We start from the raw sequence: 22,305 nt of genomic DNA, 5'->3' as shown, positions 1-22,305 counted from the left end.
TAACTAATCTATCCATTTCTGCTCTGTCCGTCCTATCCCTGTGAGCCCGAATTGAGATCAGCTCCCCCCTCACTACCTCCTTCAGCGCCTCCCACAGGGTCGCTGCTGAAACCTCCCCCTTATCGTTCACCTGCAGGTAATTTTGAATACACTTCCGCAATCTCTCACATATCTCCTCCTCCGACAGCAAACCTACGTCTAACCTTCATTGCGGCGTTGATAATTCTCCCCGCAGATCTGCAGGTCCACCCAATGTGGGACATGGTCCGAAATAGTGATCGCCGAGTATTCCGTATTTTCTACCTCCCTTACACAGTCCCTGCTCATGATAAAGAAATCGATCCTGGAGTATACTCCGTGGACATGCGAGTAAAACGAATATCCCTTTCTATCGGCCGTCTGGCTCTCCATGGGTCTACTGGCCCCATTTGCTCCATTATCCCTTTCAGCTCCGTTGCCATTGCTGGGAGCCTACCCATTCTGGGACATGACCAGTCTAGACCTGGGTCGAGGACCGTATTGAAGACCCCCCCCCCATAATCAACTTGCGTGAGTCTAGGTCTGGGATTTTCCCCAGCACTTAATAAAGTCAGCGTCGTCCCAATTTGGAGCATATAGATTCACCAGCACCACTCTCCTCCCCTCCAGCTTGCCCCTTACCATAAGGAATCTGCCCCCACCATCTACGACTACGCACTCCGCCTCAAATTGAACCCGCTTATTGATCATAATTGCTACACCCCTGGACTTAGAGTCCAAGCCCGAGTGGAAGACCTGGCTGATCCAGCCCTTCCTTAGCCTAGTCTGGTCAGACACTTTCAAATGTGTCTCCTGCAGCATAATTACATCCGCCTTTAGAGCCCGCAAGTGCGCGAACACACGGGCCCTTTTGACTGGCCCGTTTAGTCCTCTAACATTCCAGGTGATCAGCCTGGTTGGAGGGCAGCCCCCCCCCCTCCCCCCCGCCCGCGCTGGTCAATCATAACCCTTCTTGGGCCCGCCCCCGGCACATGTGCCGCGCCTCTCTTGGTTCGCCTCTTGGCAGTTTCCACCCCCAACCTCCTCTCCATTACCTACTTCAGACCCCCCCCCATGTCAGCAGAATAAGTTCCCCCCTTCGCCCCCCGAGTAACATCTCCCTATAACCCCACCCCTGCCATCTACTGGCTGTATGCACCCCCCCCACGTGACTCCCTTGACTAGCCAATCTGCTAGCCCGATGACTCATCCCTCCGGCGCCCACTTGTCTCACTCCCATTGTTTCCCCAACCTTATCCCCCCACTCATCAACACACCACCCCCCGATCTGACCGACTGGAGCAGTCTCACTAAAATGGGAAAGATCAAACGAGATGGGGGACATCAAACAGCAAAGTGAGGCTGCTCCAGGTGTAATACAGTTCCAGCTGTGTAAACAGATGAGTGTTAACAAACGTCCCTTTCTGAGCATTAATAAAGTAACAACGCAGTACACAGTACCTGTATAACACCCACCCCAAAACAAACATAAAAACCCACAACCAAAAACTTTAATCCCCATTGCTTCCCGGCCACCTTTATATGTTACAGTAAAGGCTCCAACAAACAAAAAGAACACGATAAAAGGTAAAAGAAAGCGAGAGGGGGATCACAAAGCTGCCAAAAATACAACACAAAGCACCTTTAAAGCAGTAAACAGTCGACCGTCAGTCCAGGCACAGTAGGCATCCCCCTAGACAATAACTCTTGGACTCTAGCTGGAGCCCGTGGGTCCTTTTTGCGAGACCAGCGCCTGATCCCTCGCTAAGTCCATCGCTTCTTCAGGCTCGGAGAAGTAGTGGTGTTGGCCCTACTGCTTGACCCAAAGACGAGCCGGGAAGAGCAGAGCAAACTTCACGTGCCTTTTAAATAAAACCTCCTTAATTTGTTTAAAGGCTGCTCGACGCCTGGCCACCTCCAGGCTTAGGTCCTGATAAATGCGAAGAACACTGTTATTCCAGGTGCTGCTCTTTGCCCGCTGCAGCACCCGCTCCTTATCCGTGAACCTGTGGAACCTGATGACCATTGGACCGGGGTTGGGGGGGGGGCATCTGCTTCGCCTGTACTCTATGTGACCCCTCCAGCTCCGGAGGTCGCGGAAAGGCATCAGCTGCAGCAACAGGTCAGCCACAAAAGCTGTGGCATCTGCTCCCTCAGCCCCCTCCGGGAGGCCGATGATCCTCATATTTCGTCTGCGGGCTCTATTTTCCAGCCCCTCTACTCTGTTCAGCAGTCTCCTCTGTTTCTCCTTCAACCCGTCGACTTTGAGCGCAGCAACCGTCTGCGTGTCCGCCTGCTCCTCCACCCGCTTCCCCCAGCTCCTTAACTTTTTTGTCCTGGGCATCCAATCTCTGGTTCAATTGATCCACTGCCTTCTGATGTGGGTCCAAGTTATCCCGCTTCAACGTTTCAAAACTGCTCTTAATCACCTGCAGCATATTTTCCAGCGTTAACTGGATCGCCAGGTCCGAGGTCCGTAGGTCCACCATCTTTGCTTCCGGGTCAGCTTCCACTGCACCTTGCCTTTGTCCTTTCCTTTCCCGTTTTTGCTGCTTTCTGCTCTCCTGCGGTTCCATGCAGCTCTGCCCCTTACTCAACACCTCCGTGCCCATCTATCCCAACGCTCAACAGTCCCGAAAAAACAGGAAACCAGGCCCACAAATCCTGACGGAGTGAGAACCACCGAATGCGCGGCTTACTCGCTCATCGCCGCCACCGGAAGTCCAACATGCCATATTCCTAATGACTTGCTGCACCTGTATGTTAACTTTCTGTGATTCATGTACAAGGGCACCCAGATCCCTCTGTACCACTGCATTCTGCAACCTCTTTCTCCTTGTATGTCTTCATTTGAAAATCTATACATCACGTAATCTGAAAATATATGTATGATTCAGCAGTCTGCACCATCAAGTGTCACAATTACAGGTTACGAGGTTTATAAATGGGAGATAAACAGCTAATTCCCAAGACAACATTGAAAAAAAATCAATATCAAATTTTAATCAAAGACTCACCCATATATCCTACCGTCCCCACTCTGCCACGAATCGTTTCCCCTTCAGGAATTTTCACAGCTAAACCCAGATCAGATATCCTAATGTGACCTGTATAACGTAACACAATGGAATTGGTTATTTAAATGCATCCTCTCATTTTACAGCAAATACCCTCCAATAGAACAAGAGGGCACTACTTGCACCCACTAAAATAAACTTTGTGTAGAATATAGAAGGTAGAAGGTTCTCTTGCTCATGTATGTGCTTTGTTTGGCCCCTTGTTCCACACTGTAACCAATCACTGTTTTGTCGATGCACCATTGGTCAATGTTCTCTGTTGATTAATCTTGTGTCTACTATGTGCGTACTGTGTACGTTTCTCGGCCACAGAAAAATACTTTTCACTGTACTTCGGTACATGTGACAATAAATTAATCGATCAATTACTATGGCAATAGTGAACAGATTTTGCATTATAAGCTACCTCACCTTTCTTTGGGCTCTTCATTTTGCACTACCAAACATAAGAACTTTCCGTGTGCAATTAGATTTGACCCTGTTGTTATATTCAGAAACATAATAATTTCTGGTGCCCGCCGAGGCTATATTTGACATGAAAGGAATTACACAAAAGGTTGATCTGTTTAAAAAAAAAAGTTATTCTAAGATCAGCAATAGTTTTATGAATGCGATGTCCATTCCATGACATGACTAGTTGCCATCTCCCGATCTCCAGTGGCTGAAAAACTGAGCCAATATTACTCCAACCTCCAAAGTTGATAAGGGGACAAAAAAAAGTTTTTAAAAATTGAGATAGATCAAAGCTGGGATTCTCCGATCCAGGTTTGTCCAGCCACCGGCGGGAACGGATAATTTGGCGCTGACCCAGAACTCCATTCCACGCAGCCTGACCGGAGAATCCTGGCGGCGTATACGGAGAGAGAGTTCCGGTCTGTGTATTTTTGTTATAGTTACTATTACAGTAATCGATAGTCCTGACATTTAATAGCTTTGTTACTGTGATATTAAGATTTGTTTCAGCAACAGCAAGACTGCTAAATAATGAGCACTGGATATTCTACCCACCTACCGATAATCAAATAATATTTTATTATCAAATATATATACAGTTATTCACAAAACAGAAGTTTTGCATATTCCAACATAAAACAACTGAAACAGTAATACATTTGATCTCCCAATGTTTTGATTGCAAAAAGTGAATTTGGTTTTCATAGATTAATCAGTTTGCTTTAGATATTAATCTGCTAATGGGAATGGTTCCAGCAATCATATTTTCACTGGTATGAATTTTAAAATGTGTACTTGAATTCCTTCTTAACGTGTTACTCTTGTGCCTCTCCTTTGGTCAGAATTTCCCTCTTCTTTTTCTTCGCTTGGCAGATAAAATTATACTACACACATCTCCAGCAGATTGCCAGTGAGTAGAAAAACGTATGCCAGGGGGAGTCTCTCACAGCTCTTTTCAATAACACATATCTATTTCGGTTTGCAAAAGTGATTCATGAAACTTCCTAATCTGGCATTCTGCAACAGCACAAATCCTGTAAAGCTAGAGCTTTATATATCTGCAAATTTCTGTGCATAAAATGCATGTAATATGATCATTATTTAATAATAAATACAAGACAACTAACAAGATATATTGTACACATGTTGACATACATGGTGGCACAGTGGGTAGCACTGTTGTCTCAGTGCCAGGGACCTGGGTTCATTTCTGGCCTCGAGTGCCTGACTGTGTGGAGTTTGCACATTCTCTCCTCGTCTCCGTGGGTTTCCTCCGGGTGCTCCGGTTTCCTCCCACAGTCCACAGATGTTCAGGTTATGTGGATTGACTGTGCTAAATTGCCCCTAAAATCCAATATTGTGCAGATTAGGTGGGATTATAGGGATGGGGCAGGGGAGTGGTCTTGGCTAGGGTGCTCTTTCAGAGGGGCGGTGCAGGCTCGATGGGCTGAATGGTCTCCTTCTGCACTGTACGTATTCTATTCCATGGATATATTCATAATTAAGATGTAATAAACTGGTGTCTGGGCCAAATATTTTCCAAATTTTTGGATTATACATTTTCATTACAACACAACTGAAAATTGAGTTAAGGAGTAAAGAAGAAATTCTGTTGCCAGAAAAACAGTAAACTTGACCCTGAATCAAAGTAAACTGAATTACACAATAATTGCCACATTTGCAGAACTGGATTACTTACCATAGTCATCTAACAATATGTTTTCAGGTTTCAAATCTCTGATAAAATATAAAATCAAACAAATATAAAAAGTTTACACATGTAGTTATGTTATACAAAAAATATTAATACCTTACATTTCAGCTAAAAAATGAACTGTTATTCTGAATTGCAAAGTATTTGTATTTATTGCACAGAAAATACAGCACAGGCCATTCGGCCCTACAGATCCATGCCAGAGTATATGTTCCACAGGAGCCTCCTCCCACCCTTCTTCATCTCATGCCATTGGCAAATCCTTTTATTCCTTTCTCCCTCATTTGTTTTTCTCCTGAACGGGACCAAATATTAGCCCTAATTAGTACTGGCTCCAGTCGATCAAAACAGTTTTTCCTTCCTCCTTCAGTCACTAATGGTTAATATTTAGCGCATATTTCTGTCGATGATGGTGTTTTTACTCGGAACAGATGTAAAATCAGATCATCAGCGTCTAATTGCCCTTTTAGGTAACACCATAATACAACCCAATACAGGCCTTAAGGTTTAACTTAGCATTTATGCTTCTGAAAACACATGCAGTAATCATGTAAAGTAGGACAGATTTTAGCCCAGCATCTGTCAGGATGATAAGTGAGTGAATGAGTACCCTTTTGTGTCTAACACCGACGAAATGAAGCACTGAAACACACACATAAAACTGCCTCCATTTCCTGATGGTGTGGGAGTCAGTGAGACTTTAAAAAAATCACTATCTCAGTCATTCAAATTTAGCTTGGTGGAATCCCACTGAAAATTTTAAAAAATCGCTCCGAATATATTGCTTGATAAGGTGCAGTATTTCTCAAATAATTATGATTCCCTCCTAATTGTGAATTTTTTTCAAAATGGATATAGCATTTCTGGTTGTTCTTAAATAATTGTCATAGTGGTTAATCTCCGACAGCATAATAATACAAATTAGGTACCAATCAGGAAGCTTCTTAAAACTTAACAAAGCTATCAAAACTATAAAAGACCTGGGGCTGGATTCTCCGATTTTGAGGCTATGTCCGGAGCGTGTGTCGAGTCTTACCACCAAAACGTCAGCGCTGACCCTGCACCAATGCTCCACCCAGAGGGGGCCTAGCTGGCACGCCACATAAAGACCCGTCTTTACATGCAGATACGGACGGTGAATTACCGGGTCCGTGGCCACGCAAGTGCGCAGCGGAAAACTGCGACGGTCGTGCTGTACATCATGGTGTCGGCCGCGCGTGGACCCGACCTGCCAGATAGTGCCCCACGTAGCTCCCTTGCCAATCCCGGGCCACCCCCTACTAGTCCCCCCAGCCCCCACCGAAGCCCCCCAGACCAGCGGAATGGCATCACCCCTTCCCCCCCCCCCCCAACTGTGGAGGCGCTGGACACAGTCCGCAGCCGCCACGCGATGTTGACAAAACTTCAGAGCACATGCGCCCCGCGGAGCATCGAGAGAGGGCCTTCTGGTGACGTCCTGAGGTCGTCCCAATAGCTTGTGGCATACTCACCGATGATGCCGTTTTGGAGGGGGCGGAGCATCTGAAAAATGGCACCGCCCCCGATTTCGACATCAAAACGGATTCTCCGGCCAATCGCCGAATGCGATTTTGCCATTGGCAATCGGAGAATCCAGCCCCTAGTATCTTTCAGGTAAATACCAAGTTTTAATGCTTTAGATGAAAATTCCTATTTAATTAGTTAAAATGCACAAGTACTTAGACTGACAAGATAACGATTAATTATCTTTGATCATCTAAATGTGTGCCCTTCGCGATTTGGGATTGAGAAGAAATGCAAAGCAACATCAAAGCATATTTTACTTGTTGGTTCATTAGGTATAAACACAATCTTGCAGGCAGATATCAAGACCAGCACTGAATATAAAACCATCCAGAGACTATCAACCAAGTCTTCCTGGACTAATAACATATCAGAGATGCAAACCAATATCGATGCACAAATTGCCAGTACAATTCAAAGATGCAACAGGAGTTGCAATTTCCCAGAATTTGATGGTTGAGTTACCACTGGTCCACCGTTTGCTGTGCAGAATGGCATCACAACCAGTAGCCTCCCTGTTATTTTACAAGAACTTGCACATTAATGCTGTGATGAATGTAGACATTTCAGATGTATTGTATTATAGGTATTTGGTGCAGTAAGGGTTAAAATACCTGGGTTAGAGTCTGTTTAACTGCTGCAGTCATGTTTTAAAAGAAATCCTAGTTTGAAGGCAAGTATATTTTGGCAGCCGGGGTGCAATTAATGTATCGTAAAAAGCCTGGGCTAATGGAATTTTGTTTTGACTAAGGGAGTTAACTCCCTCTGGAGTTAATTAGATTCTAACTTCCTAAGATGATGTCACTGCTGGGTGGAGCTAAGGTATCAGGCATTTTGTTGGAAAAACAGGTCAGTGCAGTTCTGGGTGACGCTGTGACTATAAGTCAGGTTTTTCTCTCCACACTTAAGTTAAAAAGAGATGAACAGTCTTTAAAGCAGTACAGACCTGTCTGAGAACAAGGGGGAGCTGAAACATCTTCTGAAGATATACTGCCAGAGTTTCTGCATGGGTCTGACAGGAGTCAGATCTTGTATTTAAAGCAGTGTCAAAAGGTCTCTCACTCTCATAGAACACCTCTGTAAAGCAGGTATTCCTATATCCCATTGGTAGTTACTGTGGATTGAGAGCTGAGATGTGTTTTTTTCATGTTGTTCAATTGGAACTAAGATAGCAATTAAAGGTATTGTATTCACTGTATTGAGTAGTATTGTTTAAGGGGTAACTAGAAGTTATTTTCTGATGCAATGTCAAAGATTTTAATACCGTGTTAGTAATAAAGTTTGCTTTAATATACCATATCCCTATTTCTTCATATAATCACTGCTGGAGTGAGGTATCATTTCCTCAGATTCTTACAACATTAAAATAAAATATTGGGGTTTCTGTCCAGTATCCTAGCCACAGTTAGGGTTTGGTCTCTGATTGTAATAATGCTCAATAAACTCCCAGCAGAAAGATAGGGCTCGTAATTAATAGCGCATGTTCCCTTTTTAATGAAGTGATAATTGTTAATGCAATGCTAATCACTCGCTCTGGCCCAGAAATGGAACAATTTGAACGGTGAGTCTCAATCATGCAATGTTGTTAGAGAGTTATAAAACTAAAGAGCTGGTCATTGACTTCAGGAAGCAAAGTACTGTACACACCCCTGTCAGCATCAACGGGGCCGAGTTGGAGATGGTTAGCAATTTCAAATTCCTAGGGGTGCACATCTCCAAAAATCTGTCCTGGCCCTCCCACGTCGACGCTACCAGAATGTAGTGTGTATTTGACCACAGTCATCTTGTGTGCTTAAAAGGGACTTTGTGTCAATGAGATCATTGTAGTTTAAGATGTACTTTGTAATCCATGTTAATCCGAAAACCTGTGTTTAATTGTTAAGATAAGGAGGGGGCATAAATGAGTATTGTATCATTATCCAATTTTTCACGTTGAATAAATGTTTTTTTCCTTGTTAAAACTAATTAGTGGTCGTGTTAATCCCTTCCTCCATGTTTTATAAAAATACACAAATAAATGTTATATTCTTTTGGACCAGGGTTCCATTCAATTTAAGTAGAGGTTTTGATTGTGTCAGGATTCAGTTATGATCTATTGGCAGAGCCTGTGTCTGATTACCTAGTGGGACAGGACATTGCCTTCAGAATTCAATAAATGCTCCCCCCTTTTTATGCACTGGTCTTTCTTTTCATGAGATTATTTATTAGTTCCACATCATACCACAACAAATGGTTATCTGTTTGATATGTTATTCTTTCATGTCTGTCAAGACAGTTAGTTTTTCCATGTCCCCACCTGATTTTGTTTTCATGTCAAGCAGCACAGCAGAGTCTGCAATTATTACTCAAAAGGCACAACAGGTCAAGGTTTCATGTTGCATGACACGGAATAAATGAGCACGGAAAGTTTCTATTGGAGATTGTCCATATGTTGCTAACACATACCATTATGATAAAGGAGTTCATTCATGCACAACTGTTGGAAATGACTTCAAAGCTACATATCGCAGGTGACGGTGCTCATGTAGTCAGTATTTCAGTGATCAGTTTAAAATAGCGATGAAATAAATCTTTCCATCCTCGGTAAAGTATTGTTTTCACTTTTGTTATAAGCTTTCTGCCCTCCAAAGCAAAGGTGGACTGGGGAGAGAGGCATTGTGAACTCAAGGAAAGTCAGTGACTACATATCACCCTCACTGCAGATTGTACAAAGTAAATTACCAGTCTTTATTTGCTAGTGTGACTTGATTGCTTGATACATTGTGGATGAGCTTTGATGAAGGAAAGCTCTGAATAAATGATGTGCGATACAAAATTAACAAAAGACCGACAGCAATTTATTCAATGGCCTTATGAAAAAAAGTAACGGAACTAGCCATCGTTCACTATGTCAGATCAAAGGTTCTACCACCTCTCTAATCACAGTAGAAAGATAAGGGCCTGAATGCCACACTCCTCCGTCAGTGGGGGTTCGCAGGAGGGGATGTGTGGGGAGGGAACGTGAAATCCTAGCAACAGGAATTCAAATTGGGGCCAGGCACTTAAAACATACTGCCACGCTGGAACATATTCTCTGCCAATCTCAGACCAGGAACTGCAGTGTAAATTTATCCTCATTTTAATAAAACCAGCTGTAAAACCATGTTGACTTTTAGACTTAGAGGGGAGGTAATGTTTTTGCCCTGTCTGTTAATCTGTAGATAATATGGGCATGGTTTTCTGGTCATGTCCCGTTGGAATTGGGACGGGACGCAGCCTCTCCTGAGATTCCCGACGGCTGTTACGTCTCGCCAGATCTAACGAGATCCAAAATAGGCAGGGCCCAAACTTGCATAGTTAAAAGAGTTTAATAGCTCACTTAGCTATGCTGTCACCGGATCTAACCAGCACCCAACATCTATCAGCTTCACCGAGGAGACCCCAGCTGGCTGCTGTTTAGCACTGGTCCCCACAAACAGGGACCACGTGGAATGGCACTTGGGATGGTCTCCCAGGTGATCGGAGGCTCCCGGGTGGTCGGCCTCTGGCCAGGCTCGCACCCTGAGATTAACGGTGCCACCTGGGTACCCTGGCAGTGCCACCCAGATGCCAATCAGGCTGACAGGGGGGCTCGAGGACCACTCAACAGGTGAGTTGGGACATTGGGGAGGAGGTCCACATGGGAAGATCGAGAGATCTGGGCGCCGATCATTTCCTACACTGAGGAGCTCCAGCGAGTGGGGTTGTTGGGGGCCGGAAATCAAACAGAGTACCTTTCAATAGCTGGGTCATTCCCTGCGCTTGAACAGACAGTTTTTTTAGTTGAATCAGGTCCAATATATCTCAAAAAGTAATGGAAGGATTTCAATGAAACTTTGGATGTAGATGGGAGGTGTCCCAATTAAAACCTTGGGCGCGATCAACTGGCCTCATTGCCCCCGACTTGGTGACGTAGAGGTCTCCCGTGGGATCGGAGGCCCCTAGGTGCCTACCCTCTTGGCAGGGTGGCACCCTGGCACTGCTGGTATCACCCAGGCACTCTGGCACTGCTAGCCTGGCACCGCCACCTGGGTGCCAGCTTAGCACTGCCAAGCAGCCCAGGTGGCGTTGACGGCTGGCAGGGGCACTGTCAGGCTGGTAGTGCCAAGGTGCCAAGCTGGCATTTTACACGCGGTGGTGATCAGGCCAGAGGGGTGCACTGTACGGGTGTTGGGGTGTGTGTGTGTTGGGGGGGACCCCTTATAGTGAGTTGGGCTTAGTGGTATTCAGGGATGCGCCGGGTGCTTGAGATATAGGATGCCATCTCTCGCTGCACTGAGGAGTTCCAGCGAGTGGAGCTACTCAATGCACAAAGTGGGCCCGAGTGTGGCCTCGAGCGCATTCCCAGCTGAGTCCCCGTATGTAACTGGATAGACGTTAGATAGTGGGGTGTTTATCGGGGCAAGAGCGCTCGGAAATACGTGGCTAAATGCACTCGCCGTGGATGCGGATTCCTTCTGGTGTCCACCAGCGTGGCCATGTCATGGTAGGCCTTGCAGTGGGCCTCAGGATAACGCCTTAGGGGAGTTGGCGTCAAAGTCAACCCATCCCCCCACAATGTACTGCCAGCCCACCCCTCCTCCAACAGACCCCCTTCCCCCCCTGGACACCTGCAGTAGGGAGAGCCCTCCCCACAGGGACCCCTGCAATAAGACCCCCCACCCAATGGACCCCTGTAATAGGGAGACGCCCCCAGGGACAACTGCAATAGGGAGACCATCTCCCAGTTCAACTGCAATAGGGAAAGCCCCCCTAAATAAAGGGACCCCCCACAGAAACCCCCAACCTAAAGGGACCCCTCACAGTGACCCTGTAGCCTTCGCTATTGGACCACCTGCTCAAAATGGTGGCCCGATAGCGGAATTCCCCTGGGAATCCCTTGTATTCCACGCCATGCATAAATTTACATTGTAATGGATACGGAATTGCATCCTGATTTGCGCCTAGGGATTGTAAAACAGGTGCAATTCTCATCTGACAGGAGAATCCCCAAACAGAGAATTTCGCCCAGTGTTTTGGCCTCAACTACTTACTGTGGTAGTGAATTCCACAGGCTCACCACTCTCTGGGTGAAAAGGTTCTCTTCATCCCATCCCTAAATGGTCTACCCTGTGTCCTCAGACTATGGCCCTGGTTCTGAACACCCCCACCATCCGGGAAATCCTTTCCTGCATCTATCCTGTCTAGACTTGGTAGAATTTTATAGGTTTCTACAAGATCCCCTCATTCTTCTGAACTCCAGTGAATGTAATCTAACCGACTCAATCTCTCCTCATACAATAGTCCTGCCATCCCAGGAGTCAGTCTGTTAAACCTTTGCTGCACTCCCTCTATAGCAAGGACATCCTTCTCCAAAATAGGAGGCCAAATCGGCCCACAATATTCCAGGTGTGGCCTCAATAAGGCCCCGTATAACTGCAGCGAGACGTCCCAGCTCCTGTGCTCAAATCCTCTCGCAATGAAGGCCAACATACCATTTGCCTTCTTTACCGCCTACTGCACCTGCATGCTTACCTTCAGCGACTGGTGTACAAGGACACCCAGGTCTCATTGCACATTCCCCTCTCTTAATTTACAGTGATTCTGATAATAATCAGCTATATCCTGTTTTTGCTACAAAAGCGGATAACCTCACATTTATCCACATTATACTGTATTTGCCATGCCCACTCACTCAACTTGTCCAAATCACACTTAAGCACCTCTGTGTCCTCCTCACAGCTCACCTCCCATTCAGCTTTGTGTCATCTGCAAATTTGAAGACATTACATTTAGCTCCCTGATCTAAATCATTACCATATATTGTGAATAGCTGGGGTCCTAGTACTGATCCCTGCGGTACCACTGGCTGCCATTTGGAAAAAGACCCGTTTATTCTTACTCTTGGATTCCCATCTTTCAGTTCTCTATCCACCTCAATACACTACTTCCAATCCCATGCGCTTTAATTTTACACACTAATCTCTTACATGGGATTTTGTCAAAAGCCTTCTGAAAGTCCAAATACACCACATCCACTGGCTTCCCTTCATCAACTCTGCTGGTTACATCCTTGAAGAATTCCGGTAGATTTGTCAAGCATAATTTCCCTTTCGTAAATCCGTGTTGACTCTGTCAAATTCTACCACTGTTTTCCAAGTGCTCTGCTGTAAAATCTTTGATAATGGACTCTAGAATTTTCCCCATCACTGACGTCAGGCTCACTGGTCTATAATTCCATTTTCTCTCTACCTCCCTTTTTAAATAGCGGGGTTACATTATCTACCCTCCCATTTGTAGGAACTGTTCCAGAGTTTATAGTATCTTGGAAGATGACCACCAATGGCTGGTGTAGCACAGTGGGCTAAATAGCTGGCTTGTAAAGCAGACCAAGGCCAGCAGCGTGGGTTCAATTCCCGTACCAGCCTCCCCGAACAGGCGCCGGAATGTGGCGACTAGGGGCTTTTCACAGTCACTTCATTTGAAGCCTACTTGTGTCAATAAGCGATTTTCATTTCATTTCATTTCCAATGCATCCACTATTTCCATGACCACTTCCTTATGGACTCTGCCATGTATATTATCAGGTCCCGGGGAATTATCAGCCTTCAACCACATCAACTCCCCCAACACCATGGGCGGGATTCTTCTCTACCTGGCAGGGGGGGGGGGGCCATACCGGCGCCGAGGAATGGTGTGAACCACTCCGGCTTCGGGCCGCCCGGAAGGTGCAGAATCCTTCGCACCTTCAGGGGCTAGGCCAGCGCCGGTGGGGTTGGTGCCATTCCAACCAGCGGCGAAGGGCCTCCGCCAGCCGGCGCGAGTTGGCGTTTGTGCGGGAGCACCAGCGTCTGCTGGCGTCATCCCAGCACATGCGCAGGGGGGTTCTTCTCCGTGCCGGCCATGGCGGACCGTTACACCAGCCGGCGCGGAGGGAAAGTGTGCCCCTACGGCACAGGCACACCCGTGGATCGATGGGCCCTGATCGCGGGCCAGGCCACCGCGGCGCCCAGGGACAGATACCCCCCCCCAGGACTCTGCAGGCCGCCCGCACAGCCAGGGCCCGCCGAAAATGGGCAGCCACTCGGCCCATTGCAGGCCGGAGAATCGGCAGGGGGAGACGACACCCCACTGCCAACAGCCCCCGACCGGCGCGATTCCCGCCCTTGCCGAAAAACCGGCGCCGGAGAATCCGGCAGCTGGCATCAGGGCTGGATTCACACCGCCCCCCCCGGCAATCCTCCAGCCCGGCGGGCAGATGAGAATCCCGCCCCATTTCTCTCCTAAGACTGATTTCCTTTGGTTCCTCCCTCTCATTAAACTCTGTGTTCGCCAACAATTCTGGTATGTTATTTGTGTCCTCCTTTGTGAAGACAGAATGAAAGTATGTATTTAGTTGGTCAGCCATTTCTTTGTTCCCCATTATAAATTCCTGTTTCTGACATTTGTCTTCACCAATCATTTTCTCTTCACATACCTATCGAAACATTTACCGTCAGTTTTTATGTTCCCCGCAAGCTAAACGGCATATTCTATTTCCCCTTTCGTTTTTAAAATAAATTTAAAGTACCCAATTCATTTTTTCCAATTGAGGGACAATTTAGTATGGCCAATCCACCTACCCTGCACACCTTTGGGTTGTGGGGGTGAAACCCATGCAAACACGGGGAGAATGTGCAAACTCCACACGGACAGTGATCCAAAGCCTGGATCCAACCTGGGACCTCAGCGCCGTGAGACAGCAGTGCTAACCACTGCCCCACCGTGCTGCCCACTATTTCCCCTTTCTTGATCAATCCCTTGGTTTTCGTTTGCTGAATTCTAGACTGCTCCCAATCCTCAGGTCTGTTGCTTTTCCTGGTCAATTTGTATGCCTCTTCCTTGGATCTAATACTATCTGTAATTTCCCTTGTAAGCCATGGTATGGACACCACTCCGATTTTAATTTTCCTATTGACAGGGTTAATAGTTGTTTTTTAGTAACAAGTAGTTTCAGTTAAATCTAGTGATCTGCTTATTCCGAGAGTTTGAACGATCTTGGCAAGGTCAATGAACACTCTTCATTTTCAGGTCACTGATGCTCTTGACTAGTGCTTCTGCACAGATTCTGAATGAATCTGAGCAAGAGGAAGGAATTAAATAGTCCAGTCATTTATTGCCTGTGGTGAGATTCTCTAACTGGAAATGGACAGGATCTCTCGTCGCATCTTAAGACAAGAAGAAAGCAGGTCAAGGTTTCATATGCAAACCCTTTCAAAAAGGTTGGCAGTTGGATGGATAAACATTAACCTGACTTCTCGGCAGGGATTTTCAGTTCCCCAGCCCAGGGGTCAGGGCGCTTTGAAAACAGTGCTCGCAAAGGGTATGTCAGTGTCCCAATGCAGCCAGTGAGGGTTTGGGTGGGGAAGGAATCAGGAACATGCGTGCCTCCAATCAATGGTCTGTAAAGTTCCGCCAGGAGCTTGTTAAGGAAAGGTGTTGATTTCAAATTGGAAATTGCCAAAGCTGAGCAGTCTGGCGCACAGCTGTTAAGACTCCATGCAGGCAGAAATTGATGGGTTCTTATAGGCTGAAAATTTGGGACCTGGAGGACCTTGCTCTGCATCAGCGTAGTACATTTCAATTTTCTGTTTATGCCACCAATGTGCATGTTGAGGCTGTTGGCCCTTTACTGTTTTGCCTCGTGGCCGGTGCAAGGCAGCAGCAGGCCCCATCATGGCTGCCATATGCATTTGCTGATCAACTGTGCAGAAAGCCCTTGCTAATGATCCATGCCATTAACTGGGCACTGAACCGGATTCCAGACCAGTTAGGGAGTTTAACGATTGCTTTGCATTCGTGGCTTGGTGCAGCCTGGCATCAGGATTCAGAAAGGATCTGGTCTTCGGGTTTCCAACCCCAAATTGACATAGTCCCATTTTTCAGATACTGAAGGACCTGCTGGGTATTGAAAGCAACTTGGTTTTGGCAACTGTTGGACTCCCAACAATTAGTGGGCAAAGGGGTGTTAATTTAACCAATTATTTTTGCTGTCCAGAATGGCCATTACACCAAACCCCCAAGTGATAACACCCTGCTGAGGCCCTCTGCCTACACCCCCTTTTGGGCCCCCATTTCCAGGACCCCCAACCTTCAGCCTTCACCCCCCCCAAACCTCCGAAGGCCACTCCATACCTGCCCTTCACCCCAACTCTCCCCCTGCCCCCCCCATTTCATACTCGCCTCAACCCTCCTGTCCTCAGTGTGGCCCCCTCAGGCCCTGAGCCTTGGCAGTGCCACCCTGGCCATGCCCCTGCCAGGCTGGCAGTGACACCCGGGCACTTTAGCAGTGATAGTGGCAGTACCAAAGTGCCAGCCTGCAGTGCCAAGATGCCCAGGTGTCAAGAGGGCAAGCCCGGTGCCACTCTGCCCCTGACCAGCCAGGGATCTCCCATGGCCTGGGAGGCCCCACAGGTGCTGTGACGCCTGGCCCACATTTGTGTTGACCAGTCCTAATCGACGCCCGGATGATCACTGACTGGGTGGTTGATAAGATTGCGGGAGGTTGTTTGATATGAGGTCCTTCCCATTAACGAGATGGAGTTTGGCTTTTATTGGTGATTATTGGTTTCTCACCACATCGCGGCAGGTTCCTGATCTCGCCAACGGGAGTGGGCCGGTTAGATTGGATCCCGATTTTGGCCCCTCCTGCGTTCTAACCGGCTTGTGCAGTTTCACGTCCGGAACGACAGCGGCCGTTAGATTGTGCCCAAAGTCTTACGTACATTCCACCCATTGAGCTTGCTCCACCATTTGATAAGATCATGGCTGCCCTGACACTTTCCTCTCTACCCACTTATGTTTTGACTGCCTTGTCAATCAGTAATCTATCTAACTCAGCCTTAAAAACATTCAATGATGCTTACTCCATTGATCTCTAACGAAGGGAATTCACAAATTAACAACTCTGAAAAAATATCTCCTCATCTCCATTTTAAATGGGAAACCCCATTTTTAAACTGTGTCCCCTAGTTCTAGTCACTCTCAAAAGGGGAAACATCCTCTCAGCATCCACCGGGTCAGGTCTCCTCCAGATCTTATGGGTGGGATTCTCCCGCAATTGGCAGGATGGCCCGACGCCGACGCCAAGAACGGCGGGAACCCCTCCAGCGTCGGGCTAACTGGAAGTTGCAGAATCTTCCGCACTTCCGGGGGCGAGGCTAGCGCCGGAGGGGTTGGCGCCGGAGGGGTTGGTGCCGCGCCAACTGCCGGCAAAAGGCCGGCGTGAGTTGGCGCATGCGCAGAACGGCCGGTGTGGTTCCACAAATGTGCAGACCGGCATGCATGTTCTTGCACATGCGCATGGGGGTTCTTCTCTGCGCTGGCCATGGCGGAGCCCTATAGAGGCCGGCAAGGAATGCCCCCACGGTACAGGCCTGCCCGCAGATCGGTGGGCCCTGATCACAGGCCAGGCCACCATGGGATCCCCCCGCACCCCCCCAGAGGGTACTAGACGGCCTAACAGCCAGGTCTCACCGTGTGGGACCATGTCCATTTCACGCCGGCGGGACTGGCCAGGAACTGACCGGGTTGGGGGGGGGGGGGGGGGGGGGGGGCGCTGCCAATGGCCCCCGACCAGTGTGGCGTAAACCCCGCCCCCGCCCGAAAACTGGTGCTGGAAAATGCAGCAGGAGTGGGATTCACGCCCCCCATTCCCCCCCCGGGGATTTTCCGACCCGGCCGGGGGGGGGGGGGGGGGGGTGTCGGAGAATCACGCCCTATGTGTTTCAATCGGAGTGTCTCTCATTCTTCCAAACTCCCATGGATACAGGCCCAACTAGTCCAATCTTTCTTCGTAAAACAGCCCCATCATCCTGGGAATAAATCAGGTGAACCTTCTCTGAATTGCTTCTAATTCTATTATATCATTTGTCAAGGAATGAGGCCAAAACTCTACACACTACTCTAGGTGTGCTTTCACCAATACCTTGTACAAATTTAGCAAAACTCCCTTCCTTTTATATTCACAGAATTCCTGCAATGCAGACGGAGGCCATTTGGCACATCGAGCCTGCACTGACCCTCTGAAAGAGCATCCACCCTGTGCCCTTAATTTCTGAACCACCTAACCTGCACATCTTTGGATACTAATAGGCAATTTAGCACGGCCAACCTACCTAACTTGCACATCCTTGGACTTTAGGAGGAAACCGGAGCACCCGGACGAGACCCGCGCAGACATGGGGAGAACGTGCAAACGCCACACAGGCAATCACACAAGGCCGGGATTGAACCCGGGTCCCTGGTGCTGTGAGGCAGAAGTGCTAACCACTGTGCCACAGTGCCACCCATATTCCATTCCCCTTGCAATAAATGACAATAGTCCATTTGCCTTCCTTAAAACTTGCTATACCTGCAAACTAACCAGGGCAGCCAGGTCCCTCTGTACCTCAGAGCTCTGCGATCTCTCGTCATTTAAATAGCATACAGCTTTTCTATGCTTTCTACCAAAATGGACAAATCCACATTTCCCTACATTTGACTCCATCTGCAAAATTTTTGTCTGCTCATTCTGCCCTTTTTTCATTTCCTTGGGCGGGATTCTCCGACACCCCCGCCGGGCCGGAGAATCGCCGGGGGCGACATGAATCCTGCCCCCGCCGGCTGCTGAATTCTCCGGCGCCGGGGATTTGGCGTAGCGTTGGCAACAGCCCCCCGGCGATTCTCCGGCCCGCGATGGGCCAAGTGGCCGCCAGTTTACGGCCGGTCCTACCGGCGGAAATTACAACAGGTACTTACCGGCGGGACCTCGCTCCACGGACGGCCTCCGGGGTCCTCGAGGGGCGCGGGGGGATTTGGCCCCAGGAGGTGCTCCCGCGGTGGCCTGGCCTGCGATCGGATCCCACCGATCCACGGGTGGGCCTGTGCTGTGGGCACACTCTATTCTTCCGCGTCGGCTCCTGTAACAGTTCGCGATGGCAGACGTGTAGATGAACCCCCCTGCGCATACCCTGGGATGGCGCCAGCACATGCTGGCTCTCCCGCGCATGCGCCAACTCGCACCGGCTGGCAGAGGCCCTACGGCGCCGGTTGCCATGTGCTCCAAGCCCCTTCCGGGCTGGCCGGTGCGGTGCAAACCACTCTGCTGCCAGCCTAGCCCCTGAAGGTGCGGAGGATTCCGCACCTTTGGGGCGGCCCAATGCAGGAGTGGTTCATCCAACTCCTTCGTGCCGGAGTTGCCTACACCGTCGGTTTTTGAAGAATCCCGCCCCTTATGTCCTCTTCACAACTTATTCTTTTCCCTATCTTTGTCATTGACAAATTGAGCAACCATGTGGGGGGTTCTCCGACCCCCGCAGGGTCGGAGGATTGCCGGGGGTCGGCGTGAATCCCGCTCCCGCCGTCCTCCGAATTCTCCAGCCCTCCAAAAGACAGCGAGGCATGATTCGCGCCACCTGCCTCGGAGAATGGCGGGAACAGGTGAGACTCAATGGACCCCGGTGCTGCCCGAATTCTCCGGCCCGTGATGGGCTGGAGTCCAGCTGATTTTTTGCCTGTCCCGCCGGCGTGGATCTGACTAAGTCCCTTACCGGCGGGACCTGGCGGCGTGGGCGGGCTCCGGGGTCTTCGGGGGGCGCGGGGCAATCTGGCCCCGGGGGGTGCCCCCACGGTGGCCTGGCCCATGATCGGGGCCCACCAATCCGCGGGCGGGCCTATGCTGTGGGGGCACTCTTTTCCTACGCGTCGGCCGTGTCAGCCTCCGCGATGGCCGACGGTAGGTGAACGCCCCCCCCCCCGTGCATGCACAGGGATGATGTCAGCAGCTGCTGACGCTCCCGCACATGTGCAGACTCACGCCGGCCGGCTGTGTACCTTCGGCCCCGGCTGGCGTGACGCCAATGGCCTTCTATGCCGGCCGGCAGGGCGCAAACTACTCCGGCGGCGGCTGAGCCCCTGAAGGTGCGGAGGACTCCACCCCATATATTCCATCCCTTCATCCAAGGCATTAATATAGTTTGCAAAGTTTTTTTTTATAAATTTAGATTACCCAATTATTTTTTCCAATTAAGGGGCAATTTAGCGTGGCCAATCCACCTACTCTGCACATTTTTTGGGTTGTGGGGGCGAAACCCACGCAGACACGGGGAGAATGTGCAAACTCCACAAGGACAGTGGCCCAGAGCCGGGATCGAACCTGGGACCTCAGCGCCGTGAGGCGGTTGTGCTAACCACTAGGCCACCGTGCTGCCCCATAGTTTGCAAAGTTAATGCCCCAAGACTGATTCCTGCGGCACTCTGCTAGTTACAGCTTGCCAACCCGAAAATTACCAATTTATCCCTACATACGATTTCTTATTAGCTAACCAATCTTCTATCCTTGTCAAAATGTTACCCCCTACACCACAAACTCTTATTTTGCGCAGTAATCTTTGATGTGACATTTTATCAAACACCTTTTGGAGCACCACATCTGCAGGCTCCCCTTTATCCATGTTCCTTCCTCAAGGAACTCCAATAAATTAGTCAAACGTGATTTCACTTTTGCAAAACCACGTTGGCGCTGCGTGATTGGATTAAGATTTTCTAAGCACCGTCCTTAATAATAGATTCTAGAATGTTCCCTGTGACGGACATTTGGCTAACTGGCCTGTTGTTTCCTGCTTCCCATTTTGCTCCTTTACTGAACAGAGAAATTCCATTCGCTATTTTCCAATCTGGTGGGATCTTCTTAATTCATTCCGATACAGCAGAACATGTTTTATTTGTTAAACAGAAGCACCATTCCATGAAAAGGGATCTCATTGCAATTTAGAAGAAGCAAGTAATGGTTCTAAACAGTGGATGCTCTGGAATTTGGAACTTGTACATCTTCTCTCACCTGTAAACAATGTTCTCCTTATGGAGATCTCCCAGGCCACAGCAGATCTCAGCCGCGTAAAATACTGCCCGATCTTCTTCAAAGCCTGGATTTCCCATGTTATAGATGTGGAACTTCAAGTCACCCCCATTCATTAATGTCAGAACTAAACACAGTGCGTCCTTTGTTTCATAAGCATAAGCTAAATTAACCTATAAGCATGGTAAACAGAAAAAAAGTTGATCAAACAATACCCAGGAGTAATTATAAAGCAACATCTAATTCAGGCAATGCAGATGGCATTGTGAACAGATAGCAGAGCTTGAGCAGTTTATGGCATAATTTGAATTCCAAAGTATTATTACACCTATTAATATTCATAAAAATATGGCCGATTTTAAGTCATTAAGGGACAAGATTTCTCACAGTCTTGGCAAGTAGTCAAGCCGAGTATAAAACAGCAACTTTTAATTCATATGAGAGCTTTGTTTCCCCTGCCTGATAGTTCTAACTTTTGTCTGCTGAAATTGTTTTTTGCTGTGGATGTGTCTTGCGTCAAGAATTGAATGCTGTTCTCATTTCTAATTCATGAATATTAAAATAATAAATCGTCTCCATAGTAAAAGCTCATAAGAGTTAATTCCACTTTCACTATGTGGCGGGGGAAACACTCTTCAATGGTATGGGGCGGGATTCTCCGGCCGCATCAACACGGCGACGGGAAATTCCCGCCCGAGGTCAATGGACCTGTACATCGTCCACGCCGATCTTGCGGCGGGCGGGGTGGAATAATCCAGCGCAATGAAGTACTCGCCAGAAATGTCATCACAGCACAACGCTAACCACTTAACATACCACAATATCATCAGAACAAAATTGCATAATTCAATTTTCACCAAATGGCTTGCAGATACATAAATACTTTTAGGATCTAAGATAAGAAAAACATGGAACATATGGTCAACAGACACAGAATTACAGAGTAATACAGTGCTGAAGAGGCCTTTCGGCCCATCAAGTCTGTACCGATGCATGAAAGACACATGACTTGCCTACCTAATCCCATTACCAGCACTTGCCCCGTGGCCTTCAATGTTATGATGGGCCAAGTGCTCATCCACGTTACTTTGGCGAAGCCACGGCTGGAGTACAGTGTGCAATTCTGGTCACCACATTATAGGAAGGATGTGATTGTACAGGAGGGGGTGCAGAGGTGATTCTCCAGGATGTTGCCTGGGATGGAACATTTAAGTTACGAAGAGAGGTTGCATAGGTTTGTTTGGGTTATTTTCCCTGGAGCAGAGAAGACTGAGGGGTGACCTGATCGAGGTGTACCAGATTATGAGGGGCATGGACAAGGTGGATAGGGAGCACCTGTTCCCCTTAGTTGAAGGGTCAGTTACCAGGGGACACAAGTTCAAGGTGAGAGGCAGAACGTTTATGGGGGAACTGTGGAAAACCCTTTTTTACCCAGAGGGTGATGACAGTCTGGAATGCACTGCCATTAGTAGATTGATTAACCAATGACTTACTCTTTCCTCAATTCACAAGGCAATTCGTCTATTCAGAGAAGAAAGCTTCATGAAAGCCGCCTTTATGGTTTCTGAAGTACACCAGCTAAAATATCACAAAGTATTCCCAAACTTAACACAGACTGAAATCATTTC

The 22,305-nt window shown here is 48.2% G+C and overlaps 1 protein-coding gene across 1 annotated transcript in view; it reads right to left on the bottom strand.

Moving 5' to 3' along the window:
• Positions 1-22,305, bottom strand: part of grk5l (G protein-coupled receptor kinase 5 like) — a 320,507-nt gene that overhangs the window by 32,829 nt on the left and 265,373 nt on the right. The window contains exons 9-11 of the mRNA XM_038821419.1: positions 20,660-20,850; positions 5,248-5,285; positions 3,036-3,125 (exon numbers count right to left, since the gene is read on the bottom strand). Of these exons, the coding sequence (XP_038677347.1) occupies positions 3,036-3,125; positions 5,248-5,285; positions 20,660-20,850 (319 nt within the window). The remainder of the gene's footprint in view (positions 1-3,035; positions 3,126-5,247; positions 5,286-20,659; positions 20,851-22,305) is intronic.

The sequence above is a fragment of the Scyliorhinus canicula genome, chromosome 16 (genome assembly GCF_902713615.1).
Source record: "Scyliorhinus canicula chromosome 16, sScyCan1.1, whole genome shotgun sequence".
NCBI classification, from domain to species: domain Eukaryota; kingdom Metazoa; phylum Chordata; class Chondrichthyes; order Carcharhiniformes; family Scyliorhinidae; genus Scyliorhinus; species Scyliorhinus canicula.
The sequence above is the reverse complement of the archived record's forward strand: the minus strand, read 5'-3'. Positions and strand labels throughout refer to the sequence as shown.